The sequence below is a fragment of the Platalea leucorodia genome, assembly GCF_965183815.1.
Source record: "Platalea leucorodia genome assembly, chromosome: Z".
In the NCBI taxonomy this organism is placed as follows: Eukaryota; Metazoa; Chordata; class Aves; order Pelecaniformes; family Threskiornithidae; genus Platalea; species Platalea leucorodia.
In genome coordinates this window covers 58,264,919-58,290,735 of record NC_138858.1, presented here as the reverse complement: position 1 = coordinate 58,290,735, position 25,817 = coordinate 58,264,919, and the positions used below count along the sequence as shown (strand labels likewise).

The window sequence follows — 25,817 nt, the reverse complement described above, 5'->3', positions numbered from 1 at the left end:
AACAGTAAAGAACTGAGGATACCACACACTGAATACCAAGACCTGTATTTGTGGTATGTATTCCAAAACTTTACAGTAATTGAATTTGCAATCAGATTTCATTTCAAGTAAAGTAGTTTTGTAATATTGGTTATTGAGAGCTTGCTAGAGCAGAAATTTTCATCCAGGAGAAGCTTTTTTTAGCAATGTGAAACTGTTCCAAATCAAAACTAGGATTTAGAAATACAGTTTTCCATGTACTGTTAGCTTTTTGAAGACTTGCAGGCCAGCTTTCCTGCTGGGTACCCTTCAAGGCCAGTTAAGGAGAATATGTATTTCTAAAGCAAGTGGGATTTTTTGGTTATTAGGTTTTGGGATTGCTGTAAAAAGACAGAAAAAATAAATGCTGAATGAATTCCCTGGGTCTGCTTTTGAATGCGTTTGATCCACATAAATATCTTGCATCTGCAGCAATCATCTTAGAGAGAGCATCCTTTTAACAGAAATTCAAATCAAGATTTTTTTTAAATTACTATGAGGCTCTAGGAGGCTCCAAAGTCCCATTAACCATTGGTGAGATTTTAAAGTTTATGTTCCAAGTTATTTTTGTAAAATCAGATTTTAAAACAGGCTTTACAATTTTAATACAATTTTAATACAAATCTTCTTACATGAATCCAGCTCTTTATTATTTTGTGCTTGAAAGACAGGTGATTTTGCCATTGTGAGTGTAAAGTTTCAGCTACATCAAAAGCCTTACTTGCGTGTAAGCTTTTCCCAGTTCTCTTTGACAAAGTCCCAGGCCAGCAAATATCCAGGCAAACTCTGGCTAACAGTTGCTATGATATGTGAAAGCTCCTGTGCCCTGATGACTTCTCCTTCAAGGCTGTTCTGCATTAACCTAAAAGACAAAGCATATGAAAAGGGACAGGAAAAAACATCTATTCATATCTTCACATGATTCTCCTGATACTCCTGAATTAGACGGAAAAGATTATGTATAGCTCAAACAAGAAGTAACTTCTGGCATCTGGACCATACCGATGCTCCATTTTATAACCACTGTACTTATTTAGCTTTAGTTTCCAAGTATCAGAGTGACCTTAACTCTAAACCAAGTATCTGAATTTTCATTGTTGTTGGAAAAGATGAAGTGAATTCTAGCAACTTGTAAAAGAAAACATAGTACGTAGAAAAGTTAAGAGAGGAAAGCTGTAACAAGAATCACCTAGCAGGACAACCTTGGTGTCCTCCATGCAGTACTGAGATTTGGAGTATAATGTGAGGTCAAAATTTCAGCCAAAGAAATAAAGAAAGAAGAAAAAAAAAAAAAATTGCAACTAGTTATTATCTTGGTTATAAAGATATACCAATCTTTTAAGACTCCATAGAACAATCTGCAATTTTGTTACCTTTACCACAAAATCTGCAATTCTGTGTTACCAGTAGTGCAAAGCCTTTAAGTTCAATTTTTTTTCTCTTTATGCATATTCAGTATTCGACCTTTTGAGCTCTTTGGTTACATAAATTATTTTTAAGTGAAAAATATCAGGTTCTTCACATTTATGGAAGTCTGTACCAAATGTGGATAGATTTTCTTTAGCAATCAGAAATTTTTTCAACAATAGAAAAAAGACAATACATTTTTTCAAAGAAGATTTTAACACTTTTAATATACACAGCATAAAATTTTTTGGCTCCTTCATACCAGATCAGCTTTCTGACATCTTCTGTGCTGGCCAAGGCTTCAATCATTTTGCTCTTCTCTGCTTCAGAAACTGAAGAGGAGTACATCTTTAGGAGGAATTCCCAGCCATCACTAGATTTGGCTCCAGCTGTAAATATGGCTTTCATAACATCACTGGGCAGACTACAGGGAAAAACAAACCCAATAACAAAACAAAAAAAACAACAAAACAAACAAACAAAAAAAGGGGGGACATAAAAATGCTCATCTGAGAAAAGAAGGAAGAAAAGTCACAAAATGAAAAGATTAGCTTGAAAGAGATGCCCCTCTTGAGCAATTTAATTCTGTAGCAATTTTAAGTTTGCTGGACTGAATTCATTCCAGCCTAATACTTTAAGTCACTGGGAAAAAGCAAATCATATTAATCACATGAAAACACAGTAAATTGTACAAAAATCTGAGTAATTTTCTGTGGCTCAAAATGCACATGAATCCAGAGCAGAATGAATTCTGCAAGATAAAAAAGTATGCTTTGACGTTGCTACTAAGTAATTCTCCTTGAACATGCAGCTTAGGAAATACAGATGGAAGCAATTTGCAGCTGGTTTTGCAGTCACACTTAATGAGATTGCAGACTGTCTTAAATTCTAGCACAGTTCTCCCTCTCAACTTAAAACAGCAATTACTTCTACATGAGGAATGGCAAAAGACAGAATGAAGTGCTTTATCAATATCCAGTAGATGGTGCTGGTGGTGTGGGGGTTTTTTTGTTTGGTTGGTTTCTTTGTTGTTTTTGGTTTGGTTTTTTTTGTGTTGTTTTTTTTTTTTTTTTTTCCCCACAAAACAGTGGTGGCAAGATAACAGGAAAACAGGTAAATGAAAGAAGTGGAAGCCCAGTTTTTGTGGTACCTCATTGTTCCATTAGAGCTCATCCACTTCTCAAACATCTCAGTGGCAGTTCTTCTACAGTTTCTCATATCATGGGTGCAGGCAAAAGCTAGCAGCGTTGACCGGAGCTCTCGTTCAGACAGGGTCCCGTCATCTGTCCAACGCTGTTGATCAATTTTATCTCCAAGCAGGTGTTCTATTCTATGCTAAAGGAGGAAAAATTATTAGCAATAGTTAATTCTTCCCAAGAGGACTTTCTGTATACAAAATTAGTTTAAAAAAAAAGAAAAAAAAAAAGTTAAGTTTTAGAGCTGTGAAAGTTAAAAATAGTAGTTTTTCATCCATCTCTTCAATTTACATACACTATATCTTATATGTATGAATAAATATCAGTTACCATATAGATCTGAAAGATGGGCCAGGTCTACATCTTAAATTGCACATGGAAACTGAAGACTACTCTTCAAGCTACAGTTCAGACTTGTATGTAGTCAGCTTACTATCTCAACTAACTACACTTCCTGTATGTTTAACCATTTTTAACTCCATCAGGTGACAGTTAATCCACATTAGTTTAGCACAAACAAACAAACCGATCTTTGTCTATAGGCTGAACACCCTTCCCGTTAGTAATTTTGTAGCTTGCCTGACCAGCTACCACATCTTAGCTGAAACACTTGACCTTAAATATAACCTCATAGACACTGCATTGAAAACCATAGCTTGGGCTGTTTATCACAGCAGATCTGTAAAACCTTTGAATAAATACTAAATAAGGAAAATTATTATGGCAGTGGTTTTTTTTTTTCTTATAAGTTTCCCTAAGCAGTCACTAATTACCTTTACCTAGTATAAAGAAAAACATCTGCTATTTTACATAATCATTTAATAATTTTCCTTCTAGAAAAAATCCCTTTGATGCCATTCTACAATGTAAAGAATGCAAGAATAATTTTAAACCTGTAGATGAATAGAGAGGAGGCTACATAGTAAGAAGGTAAACAGAGAAATGAAAGACATTTCCTCAGCAAGAAATGAGGCTAATGTTGATTTCATTGCTAAGTCTGTAGCGCTGTATTGCGTTAATCTATTGCACAGCTGGAATGGGACAATAGCAACCATTCATGTGTTCCTATTTTTACAGAAAACGGTTTTGGTTTTTTCCTCTGCCTCTATACAAAGCAATTGGATCTATGATCTCCAGCCACTCTAATAATTTTAGAAATAACTTTTCTGTACTTGAAAAGTGTCATGGACTCTGTTTAATTACATATCTGTCTACATTGACGTTTATAGCCACTGCAGCAAATCCCCAGACACCATTGTGTTCCCACTGCATTACATTCCCTACAAAATATTGAGGGCAGGGCGTGGAAGTCAATCCAAAAAATTTAGAATTTCTGTAAGAGATCATTACTACTTAACAAAAGCAGGCAAGACTGGTGACTATCTAGAATCCCCATTCAACTTAGTGAGATTACTGAATATGTTCAACAGTCAACACTTAAAAAGATAAACTATAAAGAACATTACAGCTAATTATTTCAAATTATAATTTACAGAAAACTAAGACATACCATGACTCGTGCTGCCAGTTGTTGTTCACCTTTTTTCTCTAAAAGGCTGTATATAAGACTCAGCTGAAACAAAGCTTGAGTGATTGGTGCAGTGCTGCTCTCTTTGTTAAGGTAATCAATCAGCTCAAAGGCCTTTTCCAGAGACTCTTTTCCTAGACTATAGGTCAATGAACACAAACATTAAAATGGCTTCCAGAACAAAAAGACCCCTGAAACAAGATCAGAAGTGATGCTCTCCATTACATTAACAGAGGGATACGTGAATAGAGGGAGTAACATAAGAAACACTTTAGATGTAGAGATTTTTCTGTTTTGACATTAGTAAGATAGCAATAAAGCAACAAGGCCACTAACATGCCTTCAATTAACAAAAATGAAAATAGATAAGGAAGTGTGACAATGATGTCTGAAAATATTTATCATAAATGAGGGTACTCAGATATAGGAAAGAGCTGTCAAAGAAGCCATCCAGAATGCTCAGCCTCACCTGCTCTGACGGCAATGGTGAAAGACAAGAGAGGGAGCCCGTAAAAATTTGAAAGGCAAATAGCTTACTTCTCTAAACTGGAGCACTCACTGACAGAGTACACAAAAACAGTCCGCTAGGCAGATTATCAGACACGAAAGAAAACAGTGTCTTCCAGAAATAGAAGCTATCATGTGGCTCTTTGTTATGCAAATAAATGGACCCTGGTATAAAGAATAGGGAGATAACTGGGGAACTACAGGCCTGTCAGCCTGACCTCAGTGCCGGGGAAGGTCATGGAGCAGATCATCTTGAGTGTCATTATGCAGCAAGTGCGGGACAACTGAGGGATCAGGCCCAGCCAGCATGGGTTTATGAAAGGGAGATCTTGTTTCACTAACCTGATCTCCTTCTATGACAAGGTGACCCGCTTAGTGGATGAGGGGAAGGCTGTGGATGTTGTCTACTTGGACTTTAGTAAGGCCTTTGACACTGTCTCCCACAGCATTCTCCTGGAGAAGCTGGCTGCACACGGCTTGGATGGGTGCACTCTACGCTGGGTTAAAAACTGGCTGGATGGCAGAGCCCAGAGAGTGGTGGTAAATGGAGTCAAATCCAGTTGGTGGCCGGTCACGAGTGGTGTTCCCCAGGGCTCAGTACTGGGGCTGGTCCTGTTCAACATCTTCACTGATGATCTGGATGAGGGGATCGAGTGCACCCTCAGTAAGTTTACAGATGACACCAAGTTGGGTGGAAGTGTCGATCTGCTGGAGGGTAGGAAGGCCCTGCAGAGGGACCTGGACAGGCTGGACCATTGGGCCAGGGCCAACTGTATGAGGTTCAACAAGGCTAAGTGCCAGGTCCTGCACTTTGGTCACAACAACCCCATGCAACACTACAGGGTGGGGGAGGAGTAGCTGGAGAGCTGCCTGGCGGAAAAGGACCTGGGGGTGTTGGTTGACAGCCACCTGAACATGAGCCAGCAGTGTGCTCAGGTGGCCAAGAGGGCCAATGGCATCCTGGCCTGTATCAAGAATAGCGTGGCCAGCAGGACCAGGGAGGTGATAGTGCCCCTGTACTCGGCACTGGTGAGGCCACACCTCGAGTACTGTGTTCAGTTTTGGGCCCCTCACTACAAAAAGGACATCGAGGTGCTGGAGCGTGTCCAGAGAAGGGCAACAAAGCTGGTAAAGGGTCTGGAGCACAAGTCTTATGAGGATAGGCTGAGGGAACTGGGGTTGTTAAGTCTGGAGAAGAGGAGGCTGAGGGGAGACCTTATTGCTCTCTACAATTACCTGCAAGGAGGTTGTAGCGAGGTGGGGGTTGGTCTCTTCCCCCTAGTAACGAGTGATAGGACGAGAGGAAACGGTCTCAAGCTGCGCCAGGGGAAGTTTAGGGTAAATATTAGGAAAAACTTCTTCACCAAAAGGGTGGTCAAGCATTGGAACAGGCTGCCCAGGGAAGTGGTTGAGTCTCCATCCCTGGAGGTATTTAAAGAATGGAGAGATGTGGTGCTCGAGGATATGGTATAGATGGACTTGGCAGTGATAGGTTAACGGTTGGACTCGATGATCTTAAGGGTCTTTTCCAACCTTGACAATTCTATGATTCTATAACATCTAACACCAATATTGAAGCATCAGTGAAATAACTTAAAAAAGATCTGTTAGTGAATGGTGAACACTTTCAATAGGCTAATGAAGAGTGAAATAAAACTTCTCTGAAGCAGTCTTCTCTAGAATCTAAGTCTGATCTTCTTTAAACACATATTAACTATGTTTTCCAATGTAAAAGTCTTACCTTGCAAGGTTGAAGATATTGTTGATCAAATTGGCTCTGTCTTTAGGACTCAGAGCAGCGTGGTTTTTTTTCAACAGATCAATCAGTGTTTTCCAGTCTTCAGCATAGTGCACTATGTAATAACCGTTCATGTCCACATTGAACTTTACCCATTCCACCTCTTCTGGAAGTTCAATGACAGCTAATGGACAAACAATCAGTTAGCAGCAGAAACAAACTTTTGGCAACTGTTCATTGAAATCCAAATCTATGAAGCAGACTAGTTACAGAGAGTCAATAAAGCCTTTTCCACCTGCTAGTTTCCCCTACTATGAAGAAGGAATAGGCAGTACAAATGTTCAACAAGAAGGCTCCAAAATTCCAGGTTGTACTTCTTCCTCATTCTTCTTACATCTGATTGAATGAACAGTATCACAATCTGCCTGGAGTTGTATCTATGCAGTTAATTACTTAGTGCAGTAATTTTTGTCCTTCTCTGCAGTCCTCCTTTCAGACAACCACATCTCCTCTCTGCCCACTTTCATATATATATATCTATCTATATGAATATACATGTACATATACATATAAGAAGCAGCTACACACATCATGTAAAGAAATAGAGAAATGGAGACAGCATTAAGTAAATGAAAGCCCATACTCTAGTTTCAAAGTGAACTAGGTACAAGAAGAGAGGCTTTGGGAAAAAGTTCTTCATTTCAGTTGATTCTATAACTACTGCCAAAACCATCAATTTGCAGAGCACCTGCAATGCCTTTGAAATTTAGTAAATACTCTACCCCAAACTCTTTTGTACATATCATATCATATCATATCACGTACTTTCATATCCTCCACATCCAAGTTTCTACAGTGAGTGAGGAATTAGTACGTCAAACATGAGACCACCAACAGGGCCATTTATGTGAAACAAAAATGATGAAATCAGGCTAATTACCTATTAGTTCTGGTAAGATCAAGAACACATTCAATTAAACAGCTTTGTTTTTCCATTCTGATAATTCATAATATTTTTTTATAAGACTCCATCTCAAATGAAAGAGGCCATGAATAACTTGAAAGCTTTGTAAAACCAATGTCATAATTACATAAATCAAAATTATTTACTTTAATTATAGTACTTCTAAAGTAATTTTAGAGGGCTGGCAGTTTGTGAAAATCAGTAAGCAGTAAAAATGTCAAGATCAGCTCTAAGAATTTTATTTTAAATTTGTATAGTTTTATTTCAAAAAGTAGAGGTGCAAGATAGGTTCATGAATTAAAAATAATTGCCAGTTAAATGCACCAAATAGTAACTTTAACAGGGAGAAGAAAATGCATCAGTAGACATAAGATGATGAGTCAGATCAGTTTCAATAAAACGCAAAAAACCTCTTCATGTCGGTGGACAGAGGTAGCCAGTGATTTTAGCACAATATTACATAAAAGTGTATAGTGACTATTCACTTGGTAAGGAAAAGAACAGGGCTTAATTAAAAGCAAACAAACAAACAAACAAAACCCCTAAAACCCAACCCAACCCAAACAAAACCACAGAAAAAAAAAAAAAAAAAAACAAAAAAACCACCAAAACAAAACATAGACTAGCAATTTAGGATTCAAACTAGCCACTGCAGCAAAAGCAGAGAGTTTATGTGAAAAGATCTAAGGGTTTTAAGTTCTACAACAGCATTCTCAAAAACTTAATCTGTTCCAGATGCAATATTTTCTTATACCATTAAAGAAAATAAATAATATTCCAGTGGAAAGTGACTTCCTCACATTTCAGTACACTGGCAGAGCAACTCTCCCATTACTCACTCTATAAAGGACATGCAGTTTGAGAGATCTTGTGCATGCACTGGGATGAAAAGAGTACAGGTTTTTACAAATTCCAAATCTGTGCTTCTGCCCCAGCTCCTGCCATTTACTTGTACATACAATGCTATAGGGAACTGACTGTCTAATGATGACACCACCAGTAGTGCTTGGCTCTGTAATTATTTTGTACTACATATGCCTTTATCTTCACATCTTACGTGTGTCCTCGAAAAGAGTAATCTATAACATTTAAGTAACTTGCTACCGAAATTTTGAGTCACATACCTGACTTTTGGTCCAGTAAATATGCATTAGTACAATGGGTAAAGTTGCAGCTACTAGTTATGTAGGTGAGAGGAATATGCCACAGATAACTGCAAAGGAAAGCAAATGTTTACTGACATATTATACACATACTGTTTGTCTTGAAGGGTTTGTTTTTTGTTTTGTTTAATTTAAGCACTTTAATATATTAGTAGTAGTAGAACCACTGTATGCTGTGTAAAATAATAAAGTATAAATCTCACTCATATAATCAGAACATGATAAAAGAATACATGTACAGCATGTACAGTAATTATTTTTTTTATTTCCACTGTGTTGAGAATCATAGAATCACAGAATGGTTTGGATTGGAAAGGACCTTTAAAGGTCATCTAGTCCAACTCCCCTGCAATGGGCAGGGACATTTTCTGCTTGAAGTTGCTCAGACCCCCGTCCAACCTGACCTTGAATGTTTCCAGGGATGAGGCATCCACAACCTCTCTGGGCAACCCTTCCCAGTGTTTCACCACCCTCATCACAAAAAATTTCTTCCTTATATCTAATCTGAATCTACCCTTTTTTAGTTTAAAATCATTACCCCTTGCCCTATCACTACAGGCCCTGCTAAAAAGTCTGTCCCCATCTTTCCTTTAAGTATTGAAAGGCCACAATAAGGTCTCCCCACAGCCTTCTGTTCTCCAAGCTGAACAACCCCAGCTCTCTCAGCCGGACCTCATAGGAGAGGTGTTCCATCCCTCTGATCATTTTTGTGGCCCTCCTCTGGACCTGCTCCAACAGGTCCATGTCTTTCCTCTGCTGAGGACTCCAGAGCTGGACGCAGTACTCCAGGTGGGGTCTCACCAGAGCAGAGTAGAGGGGCAGAATCACCTCCCTCGACCTGCTGGCCATGCTTCTCTTGATGCAGCCCAGGATACAGTTGGCTTTCTGGGCTGCGAGAGCACATTGCCGACTCATGTCCAGCTTTTCATCAACCAATACCCCCAAGTCCTTCTCTGCAGGGCTGCTCTCAATCCCTTCATCCCCCCGCCTGTATTGATATTGAGGGTTGCCCCAACCCAGGTGCAGGCCTTGCACTTGTCCTTGTTGAACCTCATGAGGTTCACATGGGCCCACTTCTCGAGGTTTCCAGGTCCTTCTGGATGTCATCCTGTCCCTCAGGTGTGTCAACCACACCACTCGGCTTGGTGTCACCTGCAAATGTGCTGAGGGTGCACTCGATCCCACTATGTCATTGATGAAGATATTAAACAGCACTGGTCCCAATATGGACCCCTGAGGGACACTACATTTCCTAGTACTACTTCCTCAGTTCCAGCATGCTAAGTATCTTGTCCCAAATTATATGGACAGAAAATCTCTGGCTGTATCAGAAATTCTGCCAGTATTATTTTCACCTCAGTCCAATGTTCTGTCTTCCTGAAATTTTACAAGCTTTATTATTTTTTTTAAAAAACAATTTATGTTGATTCAAGTACAAGACGCAAATTCCAAATCATGGTAATAGAAACCATAATTGATTACACACCACGAAGACTATCTCAGGTGAACTGCAAGCTGGAAGAATAAATACTAAGGTGGCTCATAATGATGGTAAGGACTTGACTATTTAGAGAAAACACAGCTTGAGCGAGGTGAAACAATTTGCCCATATGCATTCCAATTTTGACAGGAACCCCTGCTGTGTATGACTTGCACAGAGCACTCTTCTTCAAAAGCTTTTCATGCACTCCTCAAGTTGACATCGACTAGAAACAGAAGAATAATTAAGCCTAACAATCCTTCCCTTCTTCCCTTACCTTTCAACCACAGATTACTTGCCTTCCTCCACATAACAAAAATAAAACTAAGCCCTGTAACTTCCAACATTTCAAGAGACAAATTGCTTTCACAGGCCTGATTCTGCAAGATGATGCAAAGGACTCAGTTCCTGTTAAGACTTCAAACAACTGGATAAAACCACCAAAATATCAAAAGGATTCAAACCTACATATTTTGGTTTGTTACAAAATACAGTAAGGTTCATAACATAAGACATATTTGCAGTAAATTAATTTTTACAATTAGCAACTGCCACATCTTTCCTTTGGTACAATGGATATTGCCTCTCTCATATATTCAGCCATTTGCTGTCATGCATTACTGTTATCTTAAAATTTTTAAGCCAAGACGACTTTGATTCTAGCTTCTCTACTTTCCTCTAACAAAGCCCAAGATGTACACTGAATTTTGGCAAGAAGCAGAGGCTCTAAGGTAAGACGTATGCATCTGTAACTTTTGCAAACTTCTGCAACCTGCCTTTCTAGAGCTTCTCATTAAACACACAAAACTTTCTGAAATTAAAAGAAAACTTTACCTGTGAGATCTTCCTTTTGTATTAAAAACCTGAAAAATCCATGCTACTATCATCTCAAGCTTAAAAACTTCAGGAAAGGATGCAAACAAGAAACTCAGTTTATAAAGGATGCCACAGATTTTTACCAGTTGCTTGGGTGGAAATAGACATGGATCTTCAGGCAGATACTAGATGTGTGAACTTCTGTGCCAAATTCTCTATCACTACCTGCCTTCAAAGAAAATGCTAGAACCCCTGAATACAAGTGAGAAATATGTACGAGATACAAGAAAGATATCTGCAGGTAGATTTTAATGGATAAAAAGTATTAAGGAGGTAGTAACCTTGCATCTGTTGTCCAATTTTCTGGCTCTGCACGATATAAAAATTTCTCTTGTTGCACAGAAATAATCTTTCCCTTTCGGACAACAGTGACTAAAGGAAATCCTTTATGCAGAATCCAAGTTTTCATCAACTTTTTTACATCTAGTGTTCCATTGGTAATCTGTAAAAACAATCATAACATAACAAGAAAATGGCAAACAGACAACATTTTTAAATCTTCCTCCTTAACTTACAAAGTAAGTAGAAGCATGATTCTGCATCTGTAAACAATCACTTTGAGTTTGTAAATTTCGTAAGCAACAATTTAGGGGAGCAAGCAGTTTTTATCTTCTTAAGTTGAGGAAATCCTAGCCAAGTAGTGGAAAGACAAATTGGAAACATCTGGTAGATTGAACTGGTATGTCATGAAAACAGAGAAGACAATGTTACAGAAAAGCAAGTTATGGTAAGCTCCCAAGCTCCTCCCTACCCTTTCTCTTTCCTTATTGGTATTCTGATATTATGTGGGTGTTTCAGGTTAAAAGATCTTCAATTCTAAAATTAATATTAGAAATTGAATTAAAGCAACAGTGTTTATACAACAAAAAGAACATATCCTTTATAGTAAGAACTCTCTATTTTTTTTCCACCACCCCCCTCCCACTTACCAGCCTTTGCACCGTTTCACCTCCAACCTCTTCTAATCTTTCAGGGACTGTTTGTACTACAACATCCCCACTGAGAGACAAGTACTTTATAATGTCTACATATGACTGCCTCTTTATTATCAGAGATGACCATCCAACCTGAAAAAGACATTATGTCCCCTAACTTATGAAAATATTTTTTAGGTTGAGCCATCAGGAGCATAAGGAAATTAACATATCATTACTCAAACTACATTTAACTTTTACCAACCTATACTGTGTCTTCCTCTAGTTTACCTCATCAGCAACTTAATGCCCACTGTTCTCTGTTCAAGCCAATGATAACAGGTACAGTTTACCCACATGGGAAAATACTATATTATTTATGTAGAGAATGAACATAAACTTTAAACAGGGTTTTCAATTCCAGGGAAGCAATTCTCTATCAAAAGTTTAAAATTTATAGAATTTGAAGTCTACATGTTTTTTACTTTTTACATACTCCCAAAACCTACTCTTGGCTAAATCCTCTTCATCTTGTTATCACAAGCTATCATTGTTACTACAATGTTACATTATGCAATCCCTTCATAAGTTGCCCGAGATGTGCTGAACGCATGCTCTCACTTTCTTTTTGTCATTATCTTTTCCTCTCCTTCCTGTCACACTTTGAAACCACAAAGAAATCTATAACATCAATGTCAGCCAGCCAAAAAAAATAAAAAAACAAAACCAAAAAAAAACAAATGAAAAAACCCCAAACCCAAGGTAAGTGGAATGTTAAGAGATCAGGAAACTAATTAAGTCTAACTAATTAATTTGCACCTTGCCAACTTGCCTGTTTCACATCTCAGGCTTTCTGTGCTAACATTGTGAGCCACCTAAAGACTGGCAGAAAGATTTGTGTCTAATCTGTACAGAGACATGAGTAAATTTGAAATTTGCTCCACTGAAATAATTCTATTCCAAAATAGAACCCTCCCCAATCACCTGAAATTAAACCAATTAATTAGAAATCATACGTTCATAGTTTCATCATAGCAAAAAGTTATTGACATTAATTGATTTTATTGACATATCTTCTTTGAACAGCAGCTCCTAACTCCAGTGAACGCAATGCATGAAAATGACTTCATCCTTCTTCCCCCCTAGGCAAGGTATACAAAAAGTTTTCTTCCTGTGTTACAGATTTTTCAATGCAGTTTCCTCATCTTCACTCCAACTATGATTGTCAATTTTCACAGAGAAGGTTAAGACTTAAGAAATGATTGTGCATTTTGCTGTGTGGACAGCAAAAATTTATGATGAAAGAAAAGGCCACTTTTATGGTTGGAATTTTCAAACACATTCAGCCTATGCATAATTAATGGAAATAAAAGGAAAAAGAGCCAGTCAATTTGCTGAATATCATAGATTTGTTTTTTACTATTACCATAAATACGGGAAACAACCAAAAAGGATACCAAAGATCTCAATATATGATAATACTAATTATTTAATTGCCATAAGGGAAACTCAGTGAAATAGTTCACGTCTGAAAATGGAGAAGAATCAAGAAGTCCAGACAGAGATATGGCCTCTTCTGTTTCGAAGATAAAACTTTGAAAGAAACTTTTAGCAGACCTAGGCACTGGCTGGAGTCCAAGGCCACTAATAATGGTATCAGTCAACTGAAAGATCAGAGGGGTACACAATAATTTATGTGAGCTACTCAGATTCATCTAGTTCATATAGATTTAATTACTTTGTCACCTATTGGGGGAAAATATTATTGAGCAAATTTCCATTAATTTTGTAGAATGGGTGAACTTTTGATACCAAGGGCAGAGAAAGTAATCAGAGATGCAGCCTGTCAAGATTTGACTGTTAACCAACAGAATCTGTCTGAGAATCTGAAGGTGAAAGACCATGAGAAAGCAAGAGAAACTAAGAATTCAAGATACAAAAATACTAAGACAGAAAGAATACCAAAATGAAGAAAAATGGACATAGCGGCAGTACATTTCACTAAACTCGGAGAGGCAATAGGTAAAACTCAGTGGAAAGTAAGTAGTGCAAAAAAAAATGTGGTACCTTCTCAGGGAAGCAAAATAATAAAAGCCCAAATGTAAACTAACTCACTGCAATACCAGACCAGTCCAGCTAAACCATGAGTCTTTGGAAATAGGGAATATGAAAGTGTACAAAAGTGCAGGCTATGTGAAAACACAAAATTAACACTTACATGAAAAAACCACAAAACGAACCAAAGACCCAGGCACAAAATGAGATGCAGCCAGAAATGGACACAGAGGAAAAGGCAAACATTGTAATGCAGCATCAGAAAACATCTAAAGAACCGGTTGGTGGGTTCCTCCACACAGAAGGGCAACTTCTGGCAGATAATGCTGTTAAAAAACCTGGTGTCAGCAGGAATTTGGTAACTATTAAATTAGCACCAAATACAAAGGGTTGTTTCTCCTTAAAATAGGAAATACACACTGAGTTCTGACATCAGATGTTACTAAGTTGGTTGGATGCAATTCACTTAACGATACAAATACAGGTGGATGAAGCAATCCCAGAGCTGCTAACAATTACTTTTGACTCTTAAAAGATGATGACTGAGGTTCCAAAAGACTGCAGAAAGAGGCCTGCTGAGTTTCCAGAAAAGCTGAACTTGCCCCATGTACAAACACTAGGGTCATAATAAAAAAAAAGAGTTCTTTTCTGAGCCAGGGACACAGACTAAGCAAGTAATCTAAAGTTTTGAGAACGACTCTTTTCCCATGCTCTAGTAACAGTTAAACCCTGCATCTAGTAACAGCTAAGCCCTCACAATAATTAAATGTGAGGCATCTGTGTAGTCTCCCCAGCCACCCTATGTGGATACTACAATCTCCCTGTGGTATGTTCTCTATGTGTGCATGACTGAAGATGGTTGGTCAGGAGGGTCCATTTTGCAGAGGTTGAGGAGAGGAAAGTCTATTTTGCACTATTAAAATCACTATGCAAACCAGTAGAGTTCTCTGTCATAAGAGAGCCACAGTCTGATATCAGTAATAACCCATCACTAGCTGGCAAACTAGTGACTGTGTATGACTAAACACACAAATTTACAGCCACCTGTGACAGCTAACAGTAACTAACAGTGCTGCAGAAGTTCAAAGTAAGATGCCAAGAGCCAAAACTAAATATTAAGTTAGTATCCTGTCTAGCACTCAGCTTCTGTGAGGGAACCTCACATGTATTTCAGAGACTTTAATACATACTATGCAGTACACACATTCACAGGGAAATCTGTTCCCTTCCTTTATACAACTACCTTGACATTCCCTGGGGATACTCAGCAGATCTTTCTTGTTGTGATCACTCTCACTCTCTTGCACACACTCTGTCCCTTTTGTACACTCTCCCCTTGCACTCTTCCCTCCCACTCTCTCCTCCTCATGTACTCTCTCCCTTGCACTCTCACACGCCCACCCCTTTCTCTCTCTCTCTCTCTCCCTCCTTCACCCACTCTCCCTCCCCCTCTTCCTGCTGCCATTTCTCCCCCCTCCTTCACATGCACCCTCTCTCCCCTGCCCTCCCTGGCTCCCACAGGCTTGCAGTCCCTCACCCTTGCTCTCTCCTTCCTGTGTCCTTGCTTTCTTGCACCCTCGCTCTCTCCCCCCACACCCACTTTAGACACAGCCTAATGCCTGCCTTACTGTTTGAGAGCTGCTGAACTAAATTGTGCCCTACAATCTGTTTTCCTACAATTCCAGCACCGCTTGTTGAAACAGAAGCTATCACTGAAACAAAGTTATACTAGTAGAGTATCCGAAGACCTCTACAGTACTTGGATTCAGCTATTCCTTGAAAGTAAAATTTTGTCCTGCATTTAAGATGACTATTTTTATTCTGGTCTTGACACACTAACAATGCAACTCTAGAAAGGACATGTACATACCGACACGTCCACACATGTGGATATGCATGGTAGTGCATACCCACTTCCAGCGGTTTTGTAGCATGATACGCAAGGGAGTCCTAGAAGCTACAGGACTCTCCATATCTGTATGACAGAACTTTGGACTACAATGCGCAAGAACTTCAGAGTATTTACCAGTAGTGTATTACCTTATTTCTTTCATAAACAAGGAAATAAACCAAAATACACAACATATTTAGAGAAATGAAAAAACAAGAACAGCATATCAAAGATGGATACCTCATTCATGCTGTCCCACAAGTCATCACTCTGGGCAGATCCATAGTTGTGATTATGCAAATATACCTCAATGCCAGCTTGGAAAACATCCTTAGTGAGATAGTGCTTCAGCATCAGAAGAAGTGAAGCTCCCTTTAGGGAGAAAGAAAAGAAGAAGAATTGGCAACTTAAAGTTATAGAACTAATATATGCATATTATAGCTCTTTCACAGTACAAGAATGACTCGGAAGCTGGCAGATTTTTTCCCAAATGATACCATTTGAATAATTACCTTAACACTCAGTTACCTTGGAAAAACATTTTTTTAACATGTCATAAACTCCAAATACAGTTACAAAAAAGGCTAATACAGCTTGAATTTTTTTCCTAGTTCCTTTAGAAAAAAAAAAATATTTTTTAATATTTCAAAGGCTCAAAATACGGTTACAAAATAGGCTAATAGAGCTTGACATTTTTTCCAATTAACATCATCTCAAAAATATTGCCTTCTTACTGATATGTCTCTACTGGCTGCCATATTTCATTAGCAATATTCTCCTCTGTGGTACAGAACAAGTGCATTCTGACAGTGTTTAAATACAGCCATGTTTTGTTAAAAAAAGCAGTAACTGAGTAGTTCTAGTACGAAGTGGCCGGCCACGAATGTGTAGACAGAAAGGTGCTGTTTTTTTGCTTTTTTTAAACATAGCTGAAAGCCATTTTCTTCCCATAGATAAACTTCTATGTCACAGCCACTAATAAGTAATTTGCCTGAGGACTTTGTACAACTGAATGCAGATGAGCAGCCATAGATCACGAAAAGTTTAAAGGTGCACTTTATATTTTTGGTAGTATTTCTGAGAAAGGATCAAGAAAAAAATTAAAAGGAAGATTTCAATGAGAGCATATATGGTTCTTACACATTCCAACATCTTGCCTGAAACTGAAGGCTGCCTGGTTAATCTAATTATTCATGAAATTGCAGGAATACCCCTTACTATAGTTTTTAATAACATGGTCATAATTTCCTCTCTTGCATGCATCCTTACTTAACCTATAGCTCTACTACTTTGTTTTTCTTACTGTTCTGTCCTCCCAAATGCTCTGTCGTTGCAGGTGGATTCTTGCCGCACCCCTGAGCGGAGTTTTACTGATAGACTGCAAAACCACCAGGCTAAAAATAATTTTGTACAAGAATTCCTATTACAGACAGTAAAATGTAGAGGCCAGCTACTAATCTGTGTCAGTTGGTGGTATACTAAACAAAGTTGGTGGTATACTAAAACAAAGTAAGTTGTACAATTCAATAACAGACCCCCTTTAGATGATTAGGGACCATGTTGCAAGTGTCTTTCCATGCAAATTGCCAAGAGCATTAGCTAAGGTATAGAGCCAACAGTAGTGGAATACAAAGACTGCATGCATGAATGAAGAGCTATGCAGTGAAAGCCTCTGAAACATAGAAAGCAGCCATGAAAAACCTGTTTCTGACAATGCAAGGGGCAAAACTTCTTTTGGTTAGCTCTTAAATTCAGAGGTGTAGGTTGCTACATTTCTACTCAGAAGGTGCACATACTTATTAGTAGTAATAAAGTAATCCTCCAGATATAACGCTTTACTAATTGAAACTCCAGCCCAATCACTTATGGAATGTTTCCATTAAAATTACATAGAGTTTTGATCCAGCAAAGAGTGACAGAATTGCTATCTCTGAAGTTAGTTGGCTACAGACATGATTGTGCATTATGCATAGCTTCTAGAAGCTCACCAAAAAGGGAACTACTTGAGACAGCAACTCTGAAGCATGAAACAACAGCCATGCCTTTTGATAAATAGCTTAGGGAGAGAAACCAAATCCATTTCACAATGAAGGGAAGCTGAAAATCACACATCTCTGTTCTTGTAGTTCAGAAAAAACAGACCAAAATAAACAGAAGCACATCACTATTGTAGGTCTGTTTGGCATCTTAGACTACTCAAGGATGCCAGACAACATGTGTTGACCAGTTGAGACTTGCAAAAAGAAGTCAGAGGAGACAAACCAAGACAGCTGTGGGAGCTGCACTCCACTGAGACAAGGAAGACGTAGTATTTGACTGTTTTCTAGTAAGCACTAGCTATCCCCATGGTTTCTTAGATGAAAGTACAAGCATACACAGACAGTGGGGTGAAAAAATGACAGCTAATCTAAATGATATAAAAGGCTTTCTTCCAATACTACCAAAATCATGGGACACATTATCTAAAACCTGGGACAATGTAAGTAAAAATTTGGCAAATACAGATATTTGCACTCTCCTGCATTTTCAAGTGAGGAACTGTGAAGCTTTAAAAAGATAAACCTCACACACAACCCTCACTAGACATTAGAAATAATGAAGTGGCAGGCAACCAGGATATGCAGTGGAATAATTTTACATTCCAGATGCAAGCCTCCAGCTCAGGAATTCTCTAAAATACTGGTTTTTAAAAGCAGAGAGAACATAAAAAGGAGCAATTGCTTCAATAAGTGCCTTGTTACTCTTTTCTTAAGCACTTGTTACAGTCTGCTGTCAGAAAAAGAATATATGCCTGACTGCATATTTTGTTTTGCCTGCTGGGTCTCCTCTTACATCTTCATGAGTATTTTATTCTGTGCTGAAAACATGCACCAAGCAGAAGGATGTTAAGTAAGGACACAAATACACATACATAATAATTTCCTAATTGAAAGCTATGTAGATGCTCAGAAACACTACTGAGAGATCCTGCATTGTTTGTGCTAGGTGTAAATTACCCCCAAACAATTGTCAGTACATGCCTACTTACTCATGATTTGACATTCATGTTTTCAATAGCTAATGTATAATTTTCCAAGTATCTCCAAATATTTTTAAAGTTACCTTGATATAAGAAAGTGCATCAAACATTTCTTCAATTTGCTCTGAAGACTGAACAGCAGAAGAGACTGGACGTGAAGAATTCAAGGAATCCTTCATCATAGCCTTGAAAATCAAATTAAGAAAATCTTCATCCTAGAAGAGAAACATTCATAAGTGTCTGAGAAGCTACAACATACATGGTAAGCAGAACAGTAAAAGTTGTCTCTGCTTTGCTCTTCCATTGGTCTAACATGCCATTACTCACCTTCCTGTCAATGGAGGCAGAAGAAGAATTGTCAGGATAGCATCTATAAAATCTACTCTTTCCCTGCCACATTTTAGCAGTGGAATCTCACTGTCAGTTTACATCATTATCCAGACCCTTAAGCTCCTATCTCAGGTAAATGCATTATGGGCACTAGAGAAAATAAACGTACCTACTAAGGAAGTATGTGCCCAACTTCAGATTTGGCTCACCAATGTTTTCAGTTCACTTACAGGAAGCAGGGAATACAAAAGCACAACTTCTTCAGTATGCTTTAATATTAAAGCATGAAATCTAGGGAAATTACTACAGTGATGTTTGTGTGAATGTACACATTATTTCATCAAGACTTGAGCAAGCAATTCTTTATACAGTTTCCTCTACAGTAGAGAATTATAAAAAAAAAAAAAAAAAAAAAAAAAAGGTAAGACCTGTGTATGATACAATAAAGATACCCTTTAAAGTTTAACATTTTAAAGCTATTCTTCTTGAATGCAGAAGTCTGGAGTGATTTTTTTATTTTTACCAAAACACATTTTGACACCACCAAGTGGTGAAATGAGATGCTGGTGAAGGCACCTTGTCAGGCACCTTTCAGAATGAAGTATACAAGTGTTAGATATGTCCTTGTTAAAACATTAGACTTGTTTTGTGTCCTCCCCTCGCCACATATGCACCCAACAAGCAGAATGGCTACACTATATTTTCAGTGGCCATCAAACTCAACAACCAAGCTAGGCCAAATGAAAAACTTTCTAAACACCCAGAAAGAATTCTACTGAACCAAGTTAGCAACCCAAGTTTCTTAATGCACTAACAAAGGTGAATTAAGAACTCAAAACTTACACTCAGTCAGAATGCTGAGAACATCTCTATCCAGCAAGCAGGAAACAGTAAGTATGCGTCAGGTTTTTAATCCCGTGACTAATGCAAATCACATAAATGCTCCTGGAAGCTGGTTCCAGAGCCATCCTTTACTCAGGATGCAAAGTTAGTCTCTCCACTGCCACCTCCATTTAGTTCCACTAATCTTTGTTTCTCTGCCTGCATTCAGTGAAAGGGATGTTTTACAGCAGTAATTGGTACCCCTTCCTTGGGGAGGAAAGATCAAGTTTGCATCCTTCATGTTTTCCAGAGTCTGAGAATCTAGGTCACTTAGTACCTGAGTGAGTTTTTAAATGATCACTAGGTTATTATATAAAAAAAGATTCTATCCTTCTGTGTAAACAGAAGTGCCTGTGGGAGCAGTGCTTTGTACTATTAGTGTAACTCAGCACTGTCAGAATCCATGGGGTGGGACCATATGACACTTTTATACCAGGTCCCCTGATTTGTGAATCCCAAACTGATCCAGACACAAGCAAGTACCACAATGATGGAAAGACAGGGGTTACTCCAGGCATATTTAGTAACCTAAAGCTCTGGTGCTTCCTAAGTCTATTAGGAAAAGTAGGGACAGACAAACTTGGTCAACAACATGCCTGGACTTTCTGTATAAAGATTTTAAGTTATAGTTTGATATATAGACACCTACACCGTTTAACACCTGCTATTTTGCAAAGAATGCTTTAACCTACACAAAACACAAAGACTGCATGTAGACTACTACCAAAAAAAAAAAAAAAAACCCCAACAAAAAAACCAAAAAAACCACAAAACTAACGTACCCTCCCCAAAGACCCCCCCCCCCCCACTTCCAATATAATGCAAGTGCCAATGCAGAGCAGATATAGTACAATCTCAATGGTGCCCATAGTGAATTTCAATGCAAGTTTATAAGTATCAGTCCTTTATGGTCAGCATTAAAAAATAGATCTTAGCGAAGGTACAGTAAGTGTAGTTACAGAAAATACTTACTGAATGTAATTCTGGAAAAATCTCTTCCATGGCAAAGTACTCCATGAAAGTGGCAAATCCCTCATTCAGCCAGAGATCATTCCACCATTCCATAGTTACTAGATTGCCAAACCACTATGAAAGACCAAAAACATCATTCTTTGCAGAAATAAAATCAAATGAATACAGTAACACTCCATCCATCCTCAGCTTTATCTTGTGGCAAAATCAAGCTCAGTCAAAACCAGAGTAATGCTTTTGCATGAACAACTCCCTAAGTACCTCATGGCAGAGTCGCACTCTGCCTGTTGTAGGGGAGAAAATACACTTGCAGTTATTCTGAACAGATTCAATGCACAACCCAGTCACAGTGAGGGCTGGGGTGAATTTAAGGACAGAACTGCATTTTTAAAAAAAGAACCCACCACATTTAAACAATGACCTCCCCAATATAGTACCTGATGGGCAAGCTCATGTGCTATCACTGCAGTTATTAACTTTTTGTCCCTTGCTGAAGAAGTATTACTGTCAAACAAGAGTGTTGTTTCTCGGAAAGTGATCAAGCCCCAGTTTTCCATTGCACCAGACTGAAAATCAGGAATTGCTACCAGATCTGGAAAAGATTTGAAAGAAGCTTCTGAAAACTGCTAGGTAGAGCAAATCTGTATTTCAAGTCTACCTATTCTACTACATAATCCCTAAAAGCCTCATTATTTAAATCTTGTGGTGTGGACATGTGCTCACATTTCAAGCACAGAAGCCCCATAGATTTATAGCCATGTTTCTCTAGCAGTAGTATGACACAAACAATTTAAAGCTCTACACAGACACTGCTGATAGATCTTGCATATACACAAGAAACGAGGAAATGGGGCTGCACCTACTGAAAGTAATGTCTTAGAACACTACATTTCATTATCTTTCCAGTCGAACTAGTACATGCAGAGAAGTCAGGCTGCAGATTTTGCACTGGTGAACATTGTTCACAGACTGAGAATTCTGTATCTCTCTCTACCAAGGCGCATCACATTAAATTTACACGTAATTATTTCTTTGATGTACAAGTATAAGCAATCCGGTGTTAATGGCTCACAAAAATTTTCCAGCTTGGGAATCACTGAACACTAGTACTCAGTCAAACATTTAATAATTTTTTTAAATAATTTTGGGGGAACCTTATTTCACAGATGTTTTATGCTATCTTTTTTTTTTTAAGCACACCTTTTCAGAATGAAAGTTCCCCTGCATTTCTCAGAACTAATTAGGGCTGCTTCTTCTGTTTAAAAAAAAGTTCAAAAGAACTTACCTAATTTTTCAAGAGGGTAGTTTATTAAAAAGTATTTTTGATAAAATTCCAGAAGTTTCACTGCTGTGTTTAGGGCATACCCAACTTGGTTTAGATGCTGTGGTATGGCATAGACAGATACCTAGTCCAAACAGAGAAAAGATTTTGAAACTTATAGCTACAAAAGCTTTAGAAGTAAAAGAGGAGCTGGCAGAAGTTCCTGAAACAGATAGGACATGGTTTTGGGAGTATACACATAAGTTACAAACACAAGTTATGAAGTTGTCAATAACGAGTTAAGTCTTTTATCAGAGCTTATTTACTAGCCAAAATACAGACAGACTATACAATTGACCAATGTGTATGCAGGAACAATTCAAGGCTGACACTTTTAAGGAAGGTGTTCAAGAAGGGTCTACATGAACAGAAATTGATCCATTTCCTTTTTTACTCCCTCATGAGTTATTAAGCGACCCTCCCTGCATACCTGAATTAATCTGTAAGTTTAGGTTATCGGTATGATAACACTAGTATCATCTGCAAGAAATTCTCTCAAGAGATAATGATTGGCATGAAGTTCATCCATTCCCCTATCTAAGGCAGGGCCACATTAGACCTGGTGTAAGCAGCATTCATAAAAATCGAGAAGTTACAGTCTCCCTCTATTCCTGATGAAGTGGCTATATAGAATCATAGAATGGTTAAGGTTGGAAAAGACCCTTAAGATCATCGAGTCCAACCGTTAACCTATCACTGCCAAGTCCATCACTATACCATGTCCTCGAGCACCACATCTCTCCATTCTTTAAATACCTCCAGGGATGGAGACTCAACCACTTCCCTGGGCAGCCTGTTCCAATGCTTGACCACCCTTTTGGTGAAGAAGTTTTTCCTAATATTTACCCTAAACTTCCCCTGGCGCAGCTTGAGACCGTTTCCTCTCGTCCTATCACTCGTTACTAGGGAGAAGAGACCAACCCCCACCTCCCTACAACCTCCTTGCAGGTAGTTGTAAAGAGCAATTAGGTCTTCCCTCAGCCTCCTCTTCTCCAGACTAAACAACCCCAGTTCCCTCAGCCTCTCCTCATAAGACACGTGCTCCAGACCCTTCACCAACTTCGTTGCCCTTCTCTGGACACACTCCAGCACCTCGATGTCTCTCTTGTAGTGAGGGGCCCAAAACTGAACACAGTACTCGAGGTGTGGCCTCACCAATGCCGAGTACAGGGGCACTATCACCTCCCTGGTCCTGCTGGCCACACTGTTGTTGATACAGGCCAGGATGCCATATCAAGAAAATAACTTTGATTAGGTTACAGGTTGATCTGGATTTAGGACGCCCTTTCATACACAAACACAAAATATGTTGAGACTAATCTTCCTGTTCTATTAAAAAAAAAAAAAAAAATTCCCCCTTACTATGCTACAAATCAGTAAAAAAATGACATTTCAAATAGGTGGATAGGGTGACCTTTTAATTTTTGAGTTTGAACCAAGCACATACCAGTAAGAATCTAATCTAGTGTTTGTGGAAGTACAAAAAGTATTATTAACTGCAAATTTTAAGCTGAAAAACAAAACATAAAAGCCCCTCAGGATCTTCTGGAGTTGAGAAAAATCTCATTACATTATGAACACAAAGCAACTTTACTTCAACTCTAAGCTATCTTATAGCATGCATGACAATGAAGTTATTCTGTTTGAACTGGCTAGCTCAAATGCTTTGAATCTCCCAGCCACAAATTGCTGGAAGCATTTTGAGAACGTATTTAATGGAAAATGTCATTATATGCTTCCTTCTTACAGTCTCCCTTGGCCTACTAGACACTGTTGGCACCAGAACGAGCCACTACCAGACTCCAGCCTTATTTGGTATGACCATTCTTATGCTTTCTCCCTTTAAGCTGGCAAGCACTATTATACATTGCTAGATCCCTTGTGTCTGGTACCTTCTAAAGGTCTGCTAGACTTCCCTAGCTTGGCCATATCTTGCTTGGTGATCAGAATGAAGGAGAACCACAGTTAAGAATCACTTCCCTTAGTTAGAATACATCACTCAGTCTGTTTCTCCTCTCCTACATGCCTCTGCCATAAAATACTTCTGAAGTACTGACAATCCACGCAAGTTAGTCTCAGTATTATGAATAAAGCAAAGCACGCCACATAGTTGTTTTAGGCTCTCTGCAAACACAAAACATTTAGTATACTGATCAATTTTCTGCCGGAAAATGAACTAGCTATATGGTTTTATGAGAATACAGTTCAAATACAGACCTGAATAGTAGCCACAAGGGAGGGAAAAAAAAAAAAAAAAAAAAAGGTAGTGGTCTAAGTTTTCAGGTTAGACCAAATAGTCTGTCCTATTCAGCTATAATTAGAAATACTTGTCCAAGTCAGAATCAAAGCCTATTGACCGGTATCTTTACTTCTGTTTAACAGATTAAAGAGAGGGTTGCTTCTCCTTCTGCAGTGCTACTAGCACTATTTCCTCTGTCTCTTTCTAGGTAGGTACTGGCAATTCTGACATTTCACCACAAAGGGGCAGTTCCTCCTAGAGTCATGAAAATCATTGCTCACATGAAACTCCTGCATCTCCTAAAATAAGATTAAGGAGCATCTCCTAGTATTACCATGTTTTTTCTTTGTGTACACCTTTCACACATTGTAGGAACTGCTCACTGACCCTGCAGGCCATATGCCTGTGAAGGACAAAGATCAAACAGGACCAACTGTTTGATTTTTTGGAACCTTTGGAAAAACAAAAATCCCACAATGAAATAACTGTATTCAAGTGACTAAAAGCAGATTTAAAGTTAGTCTAGATTTGTTTTAATGCAGGGCAAAGTTTTTTTTAGGTAGGTTATCTTTGCAGGTATAGAACATATTTGCAGCACTGCCTGAAACACTATGTAGGCTTCCCTGGGAACTGTAATGTTTCTGTACATCATTTGAACAGCTCTTAGTTTGCATGACATTACTCCCTCACAGATGAAGCATTAAAACTAAAAGATTAAAGCTTCCAGCTCTGAAAGCTCCTAGAAATTTTACAGTTTGTAAATTTCCAGTGTTAACAAGACCTGATGCTGAGTCATTTGCCGTAAAAGTCTTCTCAATCTGGTATAAGCCCTGAAGTCAGTCCAACCTATAGCATATGGTTTTTGTCCGCTACCTATGATGAGTACAATAAAACCAAGAAAATAAATGAATTTAAAAGAGACAGCGTTTGCTTGTTGGTCTGGGGATTTTTTTGTTTTGTTTTGGTTGGCTTGGTGGCTTGTGAAGAGTGAGGGAGAACTTAAAAGTGGAACAAACATACCAGACTCCCATTAGTTTCCTTACTGATGTTTTTCAAGTCTGCAACAACAAAGGCTACTAGGTAGGTGCTCATCTTCAAACTCACAAAAAACTCATCTTGAACAATTCCATTTGTCACAGGAGTAGTGGCTTTCTGCAGATGAACGGAAAACATTGTTATTAATATAGACAAAAGAACACTAAGACATGCAAGGAATCAATGTTAAATCAAAGAATTACTTTACACCAGGAACAGTTTATAAGCAAACTTGCAGAACATCTTTATATTTTGGTTATCTTTCAGTGGGATAGATGACAC

General features: G+C 38.4%; 1 protein-coding gene across 6 annotated transcripts in view; it reads right to left on the bottom strand.

The window, feature by feature from the left end:
* LNPEP (leucyl and cystinyl aminopeptidase) overlaps positions 1-25,817 on the bottom strand; it is a 69,288-nt gene that overhangs the window by 6,963 nt on the left and 36,508 nt on the right. For 4 of the 6 annotated variants that reach the window (XM_082336919.1, XM_082336918.1, XM_082336920.1 and 1 more), the window contains 13 exons: positions 25,521-25,652; positions 22,226-22,346; positions 21,378-21,532; positions 20,941-21,054; positions 18,840-18,971; positions 15,978-16,109; positions 11,159-11,319; positions 8,483-8,571; positions 6,398-6,578; positions 4,132-4,288; positions 2,576-2,760; positions 1,688-1,849; positions 740-880 (listed from right to left, as the gene is read on the bottom strand). In XM_082336919.1, the coding sequence (XP_082193045.1) occupies positions 740-880; positions 1,688-1,849; positions 2,576-2,760; positions 4,132-4,288; positions 6,398-6,578; positions 8,483-8,571; positions 11,159-11,319; positions 15,978-16,109; positions 18,840-18,971; positions 20,941-21,054; positions 21,378-21,532; positions 22,226-22,346; positions 25,521-25,652 (1,862 nt within the window). The other 2 variants (XR_014230732.1, XM_082336922.1) reach the window with 2 other exon arrangements.